This window comes from Bos grunniens, chromosome 21 (genome assembly GCF_055505025.1).
Source record: "Bos grunniens cultivar Pamir isolate PY7600 chromosome 21, Bosgru_T2T1.0, whole genome shotgun sequence".
Lineage (NCBI taxonomy): Eukaryota > Metazoa > Chordata > Mammalia > Artiodactyla > Bovidae > Bos > Bos grunniens.
The window spans coordinates 28,468,801-28,485,201 of NC_141185.1; the positions used below are offsets into that span (position 1 = coordinate 28,468,801).

The 16,401-nt window shown below is 39.8% G+C and overlaps 1 protein-coding gene across 17 annotated transcripts in view; it reads right to left on the bottom strand.

Annotated features, from left to right (window-relative positions):
* Positions 1-16,401, bottom strand: part of NUBPL (NUBP iron-sulfur cluster assembly factor, mitochondrial) — a 269,591-nt gene that overhangs the window by 210,639 nt on the left and 42,551 nt on the right. For 11 of the 17 annotated variants that reach the window (XM_086363699.1, XM_086363697.1, XM_086363705.1 and 8 more), the window contains one exon: positions 2,594-2,684. The exons of 4 other annotated variants lie outside the window; for them this stretch is intronic. In XM_086363699.1, the coding sequence (XP_086219825.1) occupies positions 2,594-2,684 (91 nt within the window). Of the gene's footprint in view, positions 1-660; positions 1,695-2,593; positions 2,685-16,401 lie in introns of those variants that run through there. 2 more of the 17 variants (XM_086363696.1, XM_086363695.1) reach the window with 1 other exon arrangement.

The window sequence follows — 16,401 nt, forward strand, 5'->3', positions numbered from 1 at the left end:
TATCATCACTAGAGCCTTAAATTCCTTCAAAATAATAGGAAGAATCCTTATTATCTGATAAGCGGTTATTCAGAACTTAACGCTGTAACTGATTTCAACAACTACAGCACGAACAAAACCACCTTGGTGGTGGTTTAGTCGCTAAATTGTGTCCAACTTTTGATCCCCATGGACTGCAGCCCACCAGGCTCCTCTGTCCATGGGATTCTCCAGGCAAGAATATTGGAGTGGGTTGCCATTTCCTTCTCCAGGGGACCTTTCTGACCCAGGAATCGAACCTGGGTCTCCAGCATTGCAGGCAGATTCTCTAATGACTGAGGTATGAGGGAAGCCCTGCTGCTGCTATTGCTAAGTCACTTCAGTCGTGTCCAACTCTGTGCGACCCCATAGACAGCAGACCACCAGGCTCCGCTGTCCCTGGGATTCTCCAGGCAAGAACACTGGAATGGGTTGCCATTTCCTTCTCCAGTGCATGAAAGTGAAAAGTGAAAGTGAAGTCGGTCAGTCGTGCCCGACTCTTCGCAACCCCATGGACTCCAGCCTACCAGGCTCCTCCGTCCATGGGATTTTCCAGGCAAGAGTACTGGAGTGGGGTGCCATTGCCTTCTCCGTGAGGGAAGCCCATCTCAGCACAAACAAAGGCACCTTAAATAGCAGATAATGTCTTACTAACATTTAATCACAATGACAAAAATAACACCTTCTGTTATGTACACAGAAAATTCAATAAAAACCCTTCAGTAAATACAGGCATTTTGTCCTAGATTCATGGAAAATGAAAGGTCCAATAAGAAATAAAAGAAATTATTCAATTTCATATGCTTACTATCAGTTCAGTTCAGTTCAGTCACTCAGTCGTGTCCGACTCTTTGCAACCCCATGAATTGCAGCACGCCAGGCCTCCCTGTCCATCACCAATTCCCGGAGTTCACCCAGACTCATGTCCATAGAGTCAGTGATGCCATCCAGCCATCTCATCCTCTGTCGTCCCCTTCTCCTCCTGCCCCCAATCCCTCCCAGCATCAGAGTCTTTTCCAATGAGTCAACTCTTTGCATGAGGTGGCCAAAGTACTGGAATTTCAGCTTTAGCATCATTCCTTTCAAAGAAATCCCAGGGCTGATCTCCTTCAGAATGGACTGGTTGGATCTCCTTGCAGTCCAAGGGACTCTCAAGAGTCTTCTCCAACACCACAGTTCAAAAGCATCAATTCTTTGGCGCTCAGCCTTCTTCACAGTCCAACACTCACATCCATACATGACCACAGGAAAAACCATAGCCTTGACTAGACGGACCTTTGTTGGCAAAGTAATGTCTCTGCTTTTGAATATGCTTTCTAGGTTGGTCATAACTTTCCTTCCAAGGAGTAAGCGTCTTTTAATTTCATGGCGGCAGTCACCATCTGCAGTGATTTTGGAGCCCAGAAAAATAAAGTCTGACACTGTTTCCACTGTTTCCCCATCTATTTCCCATGAAGTGATGGGACCAGATGCCATGATCTTCGTTTTCTGAATGTTGAGCTTTAAGCCAACTTTCTCACTCTCCACTTTCACCTTCATCAAGAGGCTTTTGAGTTCCTCTTCACTTTCTGCCATAAGGGTGGTGTCATCTGCATATCTGAGGCTATTGATATTTCTCCCGGCAATCTTGATTCCAGCTTGTGCTTCTTCCAGTCCAGCGTTTCTCATGATGTACTCTGTATATAAGTTAAATAAGCAGGGTGACAATATACAGCCTTGACATACTCCTTTTCCTGTTTGGAACCAGTCTGTTGTTCCATGTCCAGTTCTACCTGTTGCTTCCTGACCTGCATACAGATTTCTCAAGAGGCAGGTAAGGTGGTCTGGTATTCCCATCTCTTTCAGAATATAGTTACAAATAAATTTTAATAAAGTGTCTTCATGCAAAACTATTTTTCAAGGAAAGTTACCAGTTGTTTCAATTTTTCTCTTTTTGAGCATAGAATTTCCTTGTTCTTAAAGCTTTATATTTAATAGTTTTGTAAGAAAATATAATAACAACAGCTATAAATGTTAAAGATTTATTCAAAAAATTACTCTGTCCTATTATTGATGGCAGTGAAGGCTCGGGAGAGAAATTAATTTTTTCAAAAACAATTTAAAATAAATATAACAAAAATCTGATTAGAGAAAATAATTTTCAGCTCTTCTAACAAATATATTAGATTCTTTCTATTCAAACACCCCCATACATCCACACATTTTATATACGAAGACGATGATGAGCTAAATTTGACCATGTACAGTGTGCCAAGCACTGGGCTTCATATGCACTACACTTACAGCAATTTTGTAGTTAAGCAATTAAATATAGCAATTCTATCCGGTAAGTACAATTGTTTAACCCTATTTTAGACATGGGGGCACTGAGGCACAAAGAGGTTGAACAAGTCATTCAAAGCTACACTGTTAATCAGTGACAGAGCCAGAATTCAAACCCAGACAGTCTGGCTCCATACCTTATATTGCAGTGCGTGTAAGGTATACACGGTATATGGCACAATGCCTGACACCCCGCAGGTACTAAATAAAAGTGTAACTATATTGTCATACTCTTTATCTCTTCTTTACTTACTCTGTGATAATTCTGGATTGCCTTTCAGATTCATCATCTTTGGAATTGAAGGGCCATACACATCCACATCTAACAAACCAACAGCTTTTGACTGTAAGAAAACAGAATTTACCATAAGATTCCCCCACTCTTCATCAAAGAGAAAGTGCACAGCAACAGTAAGTCTAACTACAGAGAAGCTAATTTGTAAAATATTTCAAAATCACAACCTAAACTTTTAAAGCAACAGTAAGGTAAAAGAACATAAACTCCTAGGTGTAAATATTTTTTGTTGGTTTACTAATCTCTTTCAGATAACCGACCAAAGAAATCCACTGCACATACTTTAAACATTGTGGTTCAGATCTCCCATACAGTCACAAACAGACTAAGATTTTTTGATCTGAGAACTAACAAATTACATGCACACAATGTTAAAATAATGGTTTACAACAGCAAACATAACCCCAGGAAGATGGAGCATTAACTTTTGGAAAGACTATCTAACACACCAAAGATTACAAAATGAGGGGAGAAAATCATGGAAACAAGACCATAATTAAAGCAAGTGAGGAATTCTGATGCAAATCTGGCATGGAAATGCTAATGAGGATAGTGGCAGACATAATACAGAGGCAACCTCTTATGTGCAAGTCACAGTAGAACACCCAAAGTCTTCCAGAGAATTCATAAACAACCAAAACCATTTTCTTTGATGATTTATGCAGTTGCCCAAGAGCAGAATATCTAATTGGTCTCTTCACTAGCTGACAGTTAATCAGCAGATTAACAAAGAAAGACAAACAAAATTCACTATCTCTAAATAGGTCTTTTTTTCTTCTCCCCCTACCACCTCCCTGCTCTTTCTCCTTTCACAGATTAAATCAATTTGTTACTGGTTTTTCTCATATACAAGCAAACAGAATGCTAATACTAACACGTGCTTTTGAGTTCTGTTTCCCCAGGACATACAACTCACTCAGTTCTCTCCCTGTATGCTGGCAAGATAAAATTCCTTAAACTCTCAAAACTTTTTAACACTAAACAATCTCTCATTTTCTGTTATCTACCTATTTCCAGACACAAAATTACTTTTTAAACCTGTCTGGTTCCCATAAATTGACAAAATAAGGTACACTCAAATTTATGCCCCTAACTTTGACTCAAATGGCAGTTGTAAGGAAATTATTTAATATCCCTCTGTGACTCACAGAAGCTAAGGGACTTGAGATTACTATCTATCTCTCAGTTTGCCATAAAATAAATGAAAAAGGAGGAAGAATACATTACCTTTAATAGAATAGTGATATATAAAAACTGGGTTTAATACTTAAAAAAATCATTTTGAATGTTAGTTTCTAGCGTTCTCATCAAAAGTAGGTGTAAGACCACCTTGCTGCTGCTGCTGCTAAGTCACTTCAGTCGTGTCCGACTCTGTGCGACCCCATAGACGGAAGCCCACCAGGCTCCCCTGTCCCTGGGATTCTCCAGGCAAGAACACTGGAGTGGGTTGCCATTTCCTTCTCCAATGCATGAAAGTGAAAAGTGAAAGTGAAGTTGCTCAGTCGTGTCCGACTCTTAGCGACCCTGTGGACTGCAGCCTACCAGGCTCCTCCGTCCATGGGATTTTCCAGGCAAGAGTACTGGAGTGGGGTGCCATTGCCTTCTCCGAAGACCACCTTATACGGTTACTATGAGGAGTCAGTGAAAACTGTAAATAAAATCCTTAGCAGAGTGCCAGGACCCAGAAGGAATTCAAGTGGTACAGAGATATAATCAGGAAAAGTCTAGATGTTTCTTTGGGTGATTTAGGATGGCATGTGTTTTGAGATTCTGATTTCTCCACAGAGCTGGCTGTGGAAGCCTAGTTTATCCAGGTTCTTTTTTTTTTTTTTTAAACTTTACATAATTGTATTAGTTTTGCCAAATATCAAAACGAATCCGCCACAGGTATACATGTGTTCCCCATCCTGAACCCTACTCCCTCCTCCCTCCCCATACCATCCCTCTGGGTCGTCCCAGTGCACTAGCCCCAAGCATCCAGTATCGTGCATCGAACCTGGACTGGCATCTCGTTTCATACATGATATTTTACATGTTTCAATGCCATTCTCCCAAATCTTCCCACCCTCTCCCTCTCCCACAGAGTCCATAAGACTGTTCTATACATCAGTGTCTCTTTTGCTGTCCCGTACACAGGGTTATTGTTACCATCTTTCTAAATTCCATATATATGCGTTAGTATACTGTATTGGTGTTTTTCCTTCTGGCTTACTTCACTCTGTATAATAGGCTCCAGTTTCATCCACCTCATTAGAACTGATTCAAATGTATTCTTTTTCATGGCTGAGTAATACTCCATTGTGTATATGTACCACAGCTTTCTTATCCATTCATCTGCTGATGGACATCTAGGTTGCTTCCATGTCCTGGCTATTATAAACAGTGCTGCGATGAACATTGGGGTACATGTGTCTCTTTCCCTTCTGGTTTCCTCAGTGTGTATGCCCAGCAGTGGGATTGCTGGGTCATAAGGCAAATGTAACATTTCTGATTAACCTTCTTCCGTCCTTCCCTCTCCTCCCTCCTTCCCTCTGTCCCTCTCTCACTTTCCTCTCTTCCTACTGGTCTTCATACCTTTCTCTCCTCTGTTACCTTTTTGATGTATGTCAGCACTGGCTGGATGTCATCACCGACTCGACGGACATGAGTCTGAGTGAACTCCAGGAGTTGGTGATGGACAGGGAGGCCTGGCACGCTGCGATTCATGGGGTCGCAAAGAGTTGGACACGACTGAGCGACTGAACTGAACTGAAGCACTGGTACTAAATTCAGGTCAGTCAGTAGCTTTAAAAAGGTAGAACATTCAATGAGAAATTCTGACCCAATTTAACTCCTTTTTAAACCACAAACAAAAGAATCCAGTTAAATTGAAAATAGGAGTAAATTCACTATGGATAAAAAGATTTTCAAACCTAACAAATCTAGATAACTGTTAACTATTATCTATGGGTCTGCTAATATTATAACTATCACCTCTTTTCCATATCTTTTCCATGACACCTACAAAACTAAATGCTACCATAAAATAATAATAATGGCAATTAAAACAAAAAACATTCTAAGATTCTTTGTCCTTGCTCTCATTTATATTAAGATTGGTTTTAAAGTAACTTGAAAGGGTTAGGTCCCAGGTTTCAAATTAATCTTCTAAAAATACCTGTCAAGTAAAATAACTTAAGTTTTCTAAGTTTATGTTTTCAAGAAACAAGAAAACAATGAAGTGGGTGCTTGCAATAGAAGATTGCAAGCTCAATTTTATCATCACTAGATCGTTAAGTTTCCTTCAAAATGTTACGGAGAATCTATTTATCATCTATCTGTCCTGTCTTCTAGAAGAAAACTATGCTCGTCTACAAGTGAGCCCTTGGCATCATGGGTTAAAACAAAACTGAAAACCTGCTCTAAAATTTGCTGTGGTAGGAGTGGATTTTGCATATATATACATATATATATATATATATACACACACACACACACACACACCTAGATAGCTGCTGGTACACATTATCACATAAGAATAAAGAGGGTAGGGAGGGAGATCACAAGAAGTTAATTTCCTCTGCTTCCAAGACGATGGAACTAAGAAGAATAATAGAAAATCCTCTACAAGTCTCTACTGACTGACTAAATTTAGTACTAATTTAAATTTAGTACTAAATTTAGCACTAATGCTTACATGTATCAAAAAGGAAACAGAGAAGCCAAGGTATTGAGACAGGAAGGAAGAGGGCAGGACATAACCGTTAAAAGAATGACACAACCATGAAAAACAAGAGGACAAGACCAAAACGGGTTAGAACCTACTAGGCTCAAGATGGAGGAAGATTCAGCTTCCAGTAGACCTTCAGCCACACTATATGCTCGCTGTAATACATTTTCATATGCTAAATATACACCCACAGGTGCCATGACAGTTTGGAAGCCAATTATAAAAGGCCCCAAAGAGGGTGGTGCCCCATCTCCTGAAAATCCCCACTCCTTCTCTAAGATGGTTAGACTATTCCTGCTACTCCTTCTTTGTTGTTTAGTTGCTAAATTCTCTCCAACTCTTTGCAACCACAGGGACTACAGCCCATGAGGCTCCTCTGTCAGTGGGATTTTCCATGCAAGAATACTGGAGTGGGTTGCCATTTCCTTCTCCAGGGGACCTTCCTGAGCCAGGGATCAAACCCCTGTCTCCTGCATTGGCAGACGGATTCTCTAACTCTGAGCCACCATAGAAGCCCATAAAAACTAAATTATGCAAACCACTAACCACCTGCCACAGCCAAGCTCTGCTCTCACTTTTCAAAAAGACTCCATGCCCTGGGGTCACCTCTTACCTTCTAAAGAGAGTGTGAGTGTGTGTATGTGTGTGTATTAGTAGATAAGTCATGTCAGACTCTTTGAGATCCCATGGACAGTAGCCCACCAGGCTCCTCTGTCCATGGGATTCTCCATGGGAGTAGGTAGCCATTCCCTTCTCCAGGGGATCTTCCCAACCCAGGGATCGAACCTGGATCTCCTGCATTGCAGGCAGATTCTTTGCCATCTGAGCCACCAGAGAAGCCCCTCAAAAGAGTGGGTCTCTCTAAATAAACCTGCTTTCATTTTACTATGGCTAGCTCTTGAACTCTTTCCTGCACAAGGCCAAGGACCCTCACTTGGCAGCCCATCCCAGGTACTCAGTCAAGACCTGGTACATGACCATCCTCTCATACCCCATTTTTCCTGCAATATACAATGGTTAGTAGAAGGAGAGGAAAGAGAAAGAGGGGCACAGGGAAGCAGGAAGGAAAGGATGGAGGAAAGTTAATCAACAGTGTTGTATTAAGAACCTGTATAAACTAGGCTTCCACAGCCAGCTCTGTGGACAAATCAGAATCTCTAAAAACATGCCATCCTAAATCACCCAAAGAAACACCTAGACTTTCCCTGATTATATCTCCCTACCACCTAAATTCCTGCTGGGTGCCAGGCACTTTAAGGATTTTATTTACAGTTCTCCTTGACTCCTCATAGCAACCGTGTGAAGTGGTTTTATACCTACTTTTGATGAGGAAGCTAGAAACTAACACTCCAAATGATTTTTTTTCACTACTCTTCCTTAGAATGAAACAGAATAGAAAATTAAACACAAAAATACCAACCACATAAAACTCCACCGTAACTTGAACACAACCTATCTACAGAAGACTTAGATTAAAAAACAGGAGTCAGCAAGATTCTCCCGACAGGGCCAAATAACAGAAAATATTTTAAGCCTTGTGAATCATTTGATCTGACAGTACTGATCATTGCCACTGTAGCAGCAAAGCAACTATAGACAACATGTGAACACAAATGAGCATGGCTGTGTACTATAAAACTTCCTTTACAAAAACAGACAGGATTTAGTCCACAGGTCATAGTTTGCCAACAGTGATTTTAAAAATAAACTTTTTCATGACAAAGTTATTCAGCTGCCCAACAACCTAATTTTGGTGAAGCCAAGAGCAGGCAGGACACAGTCATCTCTTATGGTGTCAGAGGAGCTACCTCAGTAAAGATTTACTTCCTCATCTTTAATTGGATAGTTTTTAAAAATAATAAGGAGCACATGTATTAGGCTGTTTCACTGGAACTTAGTATGTCTTGTTTTGATTTTATAAAATGCAAATAAATTAGTGCCCATTAAATAGAAACTCCAAAGCCTGTATTAATTAAAGTATATTGTACTTTGATTGTGGCACAGCTACCAACCTGATAAAATTACCATAGCTACAAAAATCAGCTGAAACATATCTTCAAGTCTAGAATTCAATAATGTTCAAAAGATGCAAAATAAACTTTGTTTTTCAAAATTTACACCATTATTTTTCAATAGGCTCCTATTTTAAGTGTACGAACAGTTTCAATTTAAACTTTCAACAGTTTCACACTGTAGGAAAATAAATGAGCAAGGTAAAGGTTACAAATAAATATATGCAACTGATTGTTCAACTAAGTTTTATAATGCCTTTCCACCTCACTCCTTCTAAAATAATTATATTTAGTCAAGAAAGGTCCAATTAAGATTTCTTGCATTACAGCCAGGCCCAAAAGAATAATCACTACAAAAGCCTCATCAAATACACAACAAAGAAAATGATTATTAGCAAAAAAAAAAAAAAAAAAACCACCTGTAAATGCACTGTTGTAAGGTGGGCTTTCCAGGTGGTTCTGCGGTAAAGAACCTGCCTGCCAAGCAGGAGACGTGAGCTCACTCCCTAGTTCAGGAAGATCCCCTGGAGAAGGAAATGGCAACTCACTCCAGCATTCTTGCCTGGGAAACCTAATGGACAGAGGAGCCTGATGGACGACAGCCCATGGGGTCACAAAAGAATTGAACACGACTTAGTGGCTAAACAACAACTATTGTAAAGTAGAACTGCCATGATAAACTTAACCTAATACGTTGGTACCTAGTATTATACCCCTTCTGTGACTCTCCTGCAGTACTCACACTCTAGCAGACAACAAAAACAAAACACATCAAACCCCAAGATACTACTTAGATTTTTGGATTTGTTTCTTTATAATTCACAATACCCTGTGAGAGCTAGACAAGGCGGCAGAATTATTCAGAGTGATTATAATGTTTCATTACCATTGCATGAAAGCTGCAATTTGAGCGCCTACAAGTCCTGTTTTTTCTGTGTGTTGGATTTCAAAGCCTCCAGCAATAAATTTGATAGTGCTTTGTTCTTCCAACAGAATTATTACTAAAGAAGATTGCAAAGCTTCATGATGATCTTTTTATCCATGACATCTGCTAATAGAACCCATCAAAACAACATCTTAGAGTGGTCTACCCGATTATTTGTAAGTAAACAGTCATTTAAGATTAAGATCTACTCAAAAGTGTCCTTTCCACAGAGATATCCAGTTAAGAATCCCATGATTATCTATACATTATATTACATTTAACCTTGGACTGGAATTGGGGATTTATTCAATTTGAAACTTAGTCAAGCCTCTTTTTCCTCTCTCTGTTAAGCTTTAAGTCAAGCTGTCATTCAAAGAATTTAAGTCTCTTAGTAGAGAAAAATGCTTCTTATCTTGTTCTTGTTGTTGTTCAGTCACTGTCATGTCCAACTCTTTGCGACCCCACAGACTTCAGCATGCCAGGCTCCTCTGACCTCTACCATTTCCTACAGTCTGCTCAAATTCATGTCCATTGAGTCAGTGATGCTATCTAGTCATCTCATCCTCTGCCGCCCTCTTCTCTTTCTGCCTTCAATCCTTCCCAGCATCAGGGCCTCTTCTAATGAGTTGGCTCTTCACATTAGGTAGTCAACATACTGGAGCTTCAGCTTCAGCAGCAGTCCTTCAAATGAATATTCAGAATTGTTTTCCATTAGGATTGACTGGTGTCATCTCCTTGCAGTCTAAGGGATTCTCAAGAGTCTTCTCCAGCACCACAATTTGAAAGTTTCAATTCTTCGGCACTCAGCCTTCTTTATGGTTCAACTCTCACATCCATATATGACTACTGGAAAAACCACAGATTTGACTAAACGGACCTTTGCTGGTAAAATGATGTCTCTGCTTTTTAATATGCTGTCTAGGTTTGTCGTAGCATTCCTTCCAAGGAGCAAGTGTCTTTTAATTTCATGGCTGCAGTCACCAACTGCAGGGATGTTGGAGCCGAAGAAAACAAAATCTGTCACTGCTTCTACTTTTTCCCATCTATAAGCCATGAAGCGATGGATGCCATGATCTTAGGATTTTTCATGTTGAGTTTCAAAAGCTTTTTCACTCTTCTCTTTCACCCTCATCAAAAGGCTCTTCAGTTCCTCTTTCCTTTCTGCCATTAGAGTGGTATCATATCTGCATACCTGAGGTTGCTGACATTTCTCCAGCAATCTTGATTCCAGCCTGTGATTCATCCAGCCCAGCACTTCATATGAAGTATTCCGCATAGAAGTTAAATAATATACAGTGACAATATACAGCTTTGACGTACTCCTTTCCCAATCTGGAACCAGTCAATTGGTCCATGTCCAATTCTAACTGTTGTTTCTTGTCCTGCATACAGGTTTCTCAGGAGACAGGTAAGGCGGTCTGGTATTCCCACACTTGAAGAATTTTCCACAGTTTGTTGTGATCCACACAGTCAAAAGCTTTAGCATAGTCAATGAAGCAGAGGTAGATGTTTTTCTGGAATTCCCTTGCTTTTTCTATGATCCAACAAATGCTGACAATTTGATCTCTGGTTCTTATGCCTTTCCTAAACCCAGATTATACATCCGGAATTTTTCAGTTCCTGTACTGCTAAAGCCGAGCTTGAAGGATTTTGAGTATAACCTTACTAGCATGGGAAATGAGTGCAATTGTATGGTAGTTTGAACAGTCTTTGACATTGCCCTTCCTTGGGACTGGAATGAAAACTGATCTTTTCCAGTCCTGTGGCCACTGCTAAATTTTCCAGATTTGCTGGCGTATTGAGTGCAGCAGTTTAACAACATCGACTTTTAGGATTTTAAATAGCTCAGCTGGAATTCCATCACCTGGCTTTATTTGTAGTAATGCTCCCTAAGGCCCACTTGACTTCACATTCTGGGATATCTGGCTCTAGGTTAGTGACTACACCATCATGGTTATCCAGGTCATTAAGACCTTTTGTATACAGTTCTTCTGTATGTTCTTGCCACTTCTTAATCTCTTCTACCTCTGTTAGCTCCTTACTGTTTCTGTACTTTATCATGCCCATTCTTGCACGAAATGTTCCCTTGAAATGTTCCCTTGTTCCAATTTTCTTGAAGAGATCTCTAGTCTTTCCCATTCTATTGTTTTCCTCTACTTCTTTGCACTGTTCATTGAAGAAGGCCTTCTTATCTCTCCTTGCTATTCTCTGGAACTCTGCATTCAGTTGGATGTAACCTTTCCCTTTCTCCCCTGCCTTCCACTTCTCTTCTTTCCCCAGCTATTGAGGAGTAAAACCTCCTCAGACAACAATTTCACCTTCTTGCCTTTCTTTTTGGGGGGAGGGTTTTGGTCACTGCCTCCTGTACAATGATTCGAACTTCCATCCACAGTTATTCAGGCACTCTGTCTACCAGATCTAATCCCTTGAATCTAGTTGTCATTTCCACTGTATAATCATAAAGGATTTGATTTAGATCATATCTGAATTGTCTAACGGTTTTCCCTGCTTTCTTCAATTTAAGCCTGAATTTTGCAATAAGGAACTGATGATCTGAGCCACAGTCAGCTCTAGGTCTTGCTTTTGCTGACTGTATAGAGCTTCTCCATCTTTGGCTGCAAAGAACATAATCAATCTGATTTTAGTATTGACCATTTGTTGATGTCCATGTGTAGAGTAGTCTCTTGTGTTGCTGGAAAAGAGTTTGCCATGATCAGTGCATTCTCTTGGCAAAACTCTGTTAGCCTTTGCCCTGCTTCATTTTGTACTCCAAGGCCAAACTTGTCTGTTACTCCAGGTATCTCTTGACTTTCTACTTTTGTACTGCAATACCCTATGATGAAAAGGACATCTTTTTTGAGTGTTAGTTCTAGAAGGTGTTGGTGGTCTTCATAGAAATGGTCAACTTCAGCTTCTTTGACATTAGTGGTTAGGGCACAGACATGGATTACTGTTATGTTGAATGGTTTGCCTTGGAAACAAACTGAGATCATGCTGTTGTTTTTGAGGTTGCACCCAAGTGCTGCATTTCAGACTCTTTTGTTGACTATGAGGGCTACTCCATTTCTTCTAAGGAATTCTTGCCCACAGAAGTAGATACAATGGTCATCTGAATTAAATTCGCCCATTATCATCCACTTTAGTTCACTGATCCCTAAGACGTCAATGTTTAATCTTGCCTTCTCTTGCTTGACCAACCAAGTCCAACTTACCTGGATTCATGGACCTGATATTCCAGGTTCTTATGCAATATCTTTCTTTACAGTATCAGATTTTACATTCACCACCAGACACATCCACAACTAAGCGTCATTTCCCCTTTGGCCAAGCTGCTTCATTCTTTCTGGAGCTATAAGTAATTGCCCTTCACCCTTCCCCAGTAGCATATTGGATACTTCTGACTTGGGCGGGGGGGCGTGCTCATCTTTCAGTGTCATAGCTTTTTGCCTTTTTATACTGTTCATGAGCTTCTCCAGGCAAGAATACTGGAGTGGTTTGCCATTCCCTCTTCCAGTGGACCACGTTTTATTAGAACTCTCCACCATGACTGCCTGCCTTTGGTAGCCCTGCATGGCATTACTCATAGCTTCACTGAGTTACGCAAGTCCCTTCCCCACAACAAGGCTGTGATCCATGAAGAGGTTCCTAATTCTTTCAGTTCAGTTCAGTTCAGTCACTCAGTCATGTCCAACTCTTTGCGACCCCATGAATCGCAGCACGCCTTTAATTCTTAGCTAACATTAAATAACTTTGAATGTCAGAAGTAGTAATGGTTGGACAAAGTGATAAGAGAACAATTTCCTACTATATTTATCAAAGGACTGTCTAAATCTTCAAGTTCAATCAAGAAAGAAAGAGGAACAAGGGCAACATAAAGGAAAAAGTTCACATGGCTAGACAGAGGGTAGAGATGAGCTCACGAAAAGGACAAAAGAATCTCAAATGATAAACTGTTTGTAAACAAGCTAGAAATGGAAGAGTATCAAATTAAAGATTATTTAGGATTAAAAACAAAACAAACAAACAAAAACAACACCAAGAGAGATCATCTTAATCTTCTGACTGCTTTTTAGCAAAGAAGAAACTGGTCCAGAGATAATGTCGTAGCTGGGTCTAGCTTCCAAGTCTCTTTCCAACATACCATAAAGCCTAATTACTAACACTCACTAACCACTCCTCTTTCTTATTTTTTCCTCTCATCTCTTCCCCTACTATTTTTCCCCTTTCACTTCACTCCAGACACACAGCCCCCGGCAGTGTATTTAACACACCAGATTTGCACCTGCCTGAAGAAAATGGCAACCCACTCCAGTGTTCTTGCCTGGAGAAGCCCAGGGGCGGGGAAGCCTGGTGGGCTGCCGTCTAAGGGGCTGCACAGAGTCGGACATGACTGAAGCGACTTAGCAGCAGCAGCAGCAGTAGGACTTTTGTAGTTGTTATTTCTTCAGTGAAGAATGCATACCTCCAGGGATCTACCTTGTTCTGTCACTTTCTTCAAGTCTCGATTCCAACATCACTATATGGTGAGGTCTTCACTGGGCATAAGCTGTTTAAAACTACAACTCCCTCATCATTACATAACATATGTCCTTTCCTCGTCGTGCTTTTTCTTTCTTCTTAGCGCCTATATAAATATTTAACTTACTATATATTTACTTATTTATCTTATTTGTCTCACCCACTAGAATACCAATTTCATTCGGGCAAAGAATTTTGTATGTTTTATTCACTACTGTAAATAGAATCTAGAACAGTAGGCAGTCATGGATTTACTCTGTGCTATCTCAAGAAACTGTGATTCAGTAGGTCTGGGCGGAGTCCAACAAACTGCATTTGTAACACTCTCGGGGATAAGATGACCAAAATGTGAAAAACAGTAATTTGGATAGTATGGAAAGGCAAAGAGGAAAATTTGCTCTAAGGGCCCATGCCTTGGGATCAGCAGGATCAGGGTAACAGTCATCGACAGTAAACGACAGTAACAATGAAGAGCGTTCTTTTTCTTTTTTTAACTATAAAATAGGAGTTTACATTCTGCCACATGGGTAAACAGTCACAAGGCTTGGGGCAAATGTAGATAAAAAAACTACTGTTTATCTAAAATTCAAATTTAATTTAGTGAGCATATTTTTATTTTCTAAATCCAGTAACCCTACCCCAGCATCTCTTCTCAATAGGGCAGTCAGAATGATTCAGAGTTGAAACATAAGTCAGATGCTGTCTACTCAAAACCTTCACTGACACCCCTTCCTACATTTCATTCATGAAAAGCCAAAGTCCCTACGACTCACCAGACCCCACAGAATCTATCCAGTTTCTCATATCCTTGCCTTCCAATCCTGTCAACTTTCCTTACCTGTTAACTTCAGTCCACTTTTACTCCAGAAGCCAAAGTGATGTTTTTACTATTCAGTGAACGGTAAGCTAGACATGGCCCCATGTATTAGCCTTTGAATTGGCTATCCCTTTTGTCTGACACAAACTTCCCACAGATAGTCACATAGGCTACACTCTCATCTTCAAGTTTCTGCTCAAATATCATGTTTTCATTGGGACCTGCCCTATTTTGAAGTGCAAACCAAACCCACCCCCACACAAGTACTTTTCTCTCCCCCTTATCCTAGACTACTTTTATCACTTTCCAATATGCTATTTACTTACTTATGATGTCTAATATCTATTAATTGTGAACTCCATAATGCTAAGGATATCCCCAGCACCTAAAATAGCAATAGTAAAATAAATATTCATTGAGTGAATGGGTGGATGAATGAATGAATAAACCTCCAGTGTTCCTCTACAGAGTATCAAGATTGGTTACTATATGATCCCTATGGTCTCTCTTAAGATCTAACACTCTATATGAGTTCATGAAATTCCCTCTCCTAACACCTCTACACTAACAGTTTAAGTTAGAAAATTCAAAATTAATTAATGTAGGTAAAGTTTAAAATATCTAGTATTAAAAAAAAGGGGCGAGGGGTCATACATTTCCTTGCAGTCTATTCTTAACCACCACTTTTCCCCAAGAAAATCCAATGTTATCTGCATTTTCCTACTGATCTCAAATCCAGAAAAATGGGACTTCATAGAAGAAAATCTAGTGCAAAGACTGGTTATAGTGGGCTGCTGTAAAATACACACACACACACACACACACATATATATATATAAAATAAGAGTATACTATCTTTAAAAAAAAAAAAGCACACTATCTAAATTTTTAAAAACTAGACCCACAATATAGTGTGAAAGGGCTCATTAAAAAGAAGGCAATTTTTATACCTGTTCACTATCAAGATTAGGTTCAATCCAGGGTTTTAAGCAGAAAAAGGCTTTTTTTTTTTTTAACATAAAAAACACAGAAGTGTGTGTGTGTGTGTGTGTGTGTGTGTGTATGAGTTCCTTTCCAGAACACACACACATACCATGGAGACAGGCAACATCATCTTTAACAAAAGGAATTGCATTAAGTTCCACCTTTTCATCTAGCAAGTATCAGAGAAAGTAAATTAGGAATAAAACCACTAAGATTAAGAAAAACCTTGCATCTTTGGTCTTTATAATTAAAGAAAAAAAGTATTGATGCTCTTAGCAGAGTCTTCAAAATCAGAGAAAAATTAGGACGCCTTCTATCACCATGGTAATACAGATGCAGAAAAAGATACTTCTAGATACTAACCTCTAAAAATAATGGTCATCTTATCTGCGACATCAACCAGCCCCTTTTTTTGACAGAATCTAAGCCTACAGAACTACAAACCTAACCAAGTAAGAACCTTCTTTCCCAAATCAGATAAGGTACTGCAGCAAAAGCACTGAAAACCAACATCAATTCCTTCAAAATGTCCTTAACTAAACTGCAATGCAGGGAAGAGCATTTACAATTCTGATAGCAGCTCTTGCAAAGAAAAGCAATGCAGCAATGCAGGAATCAGATGTAAACACAGCACCTGATCCACCCTCCAGATTCAAAATCACAGGAGCCAAGCATGGTTTTAAAACCCACGTCTTCATGTGTCCTCTGCTCTCCTTTCACCAATTGTTTCAACACTGCCCTACCGAGGATTTAGAGCCCTCCTTATTCCTCAAAGAGATGAGATGAGGGAAACAAACCACT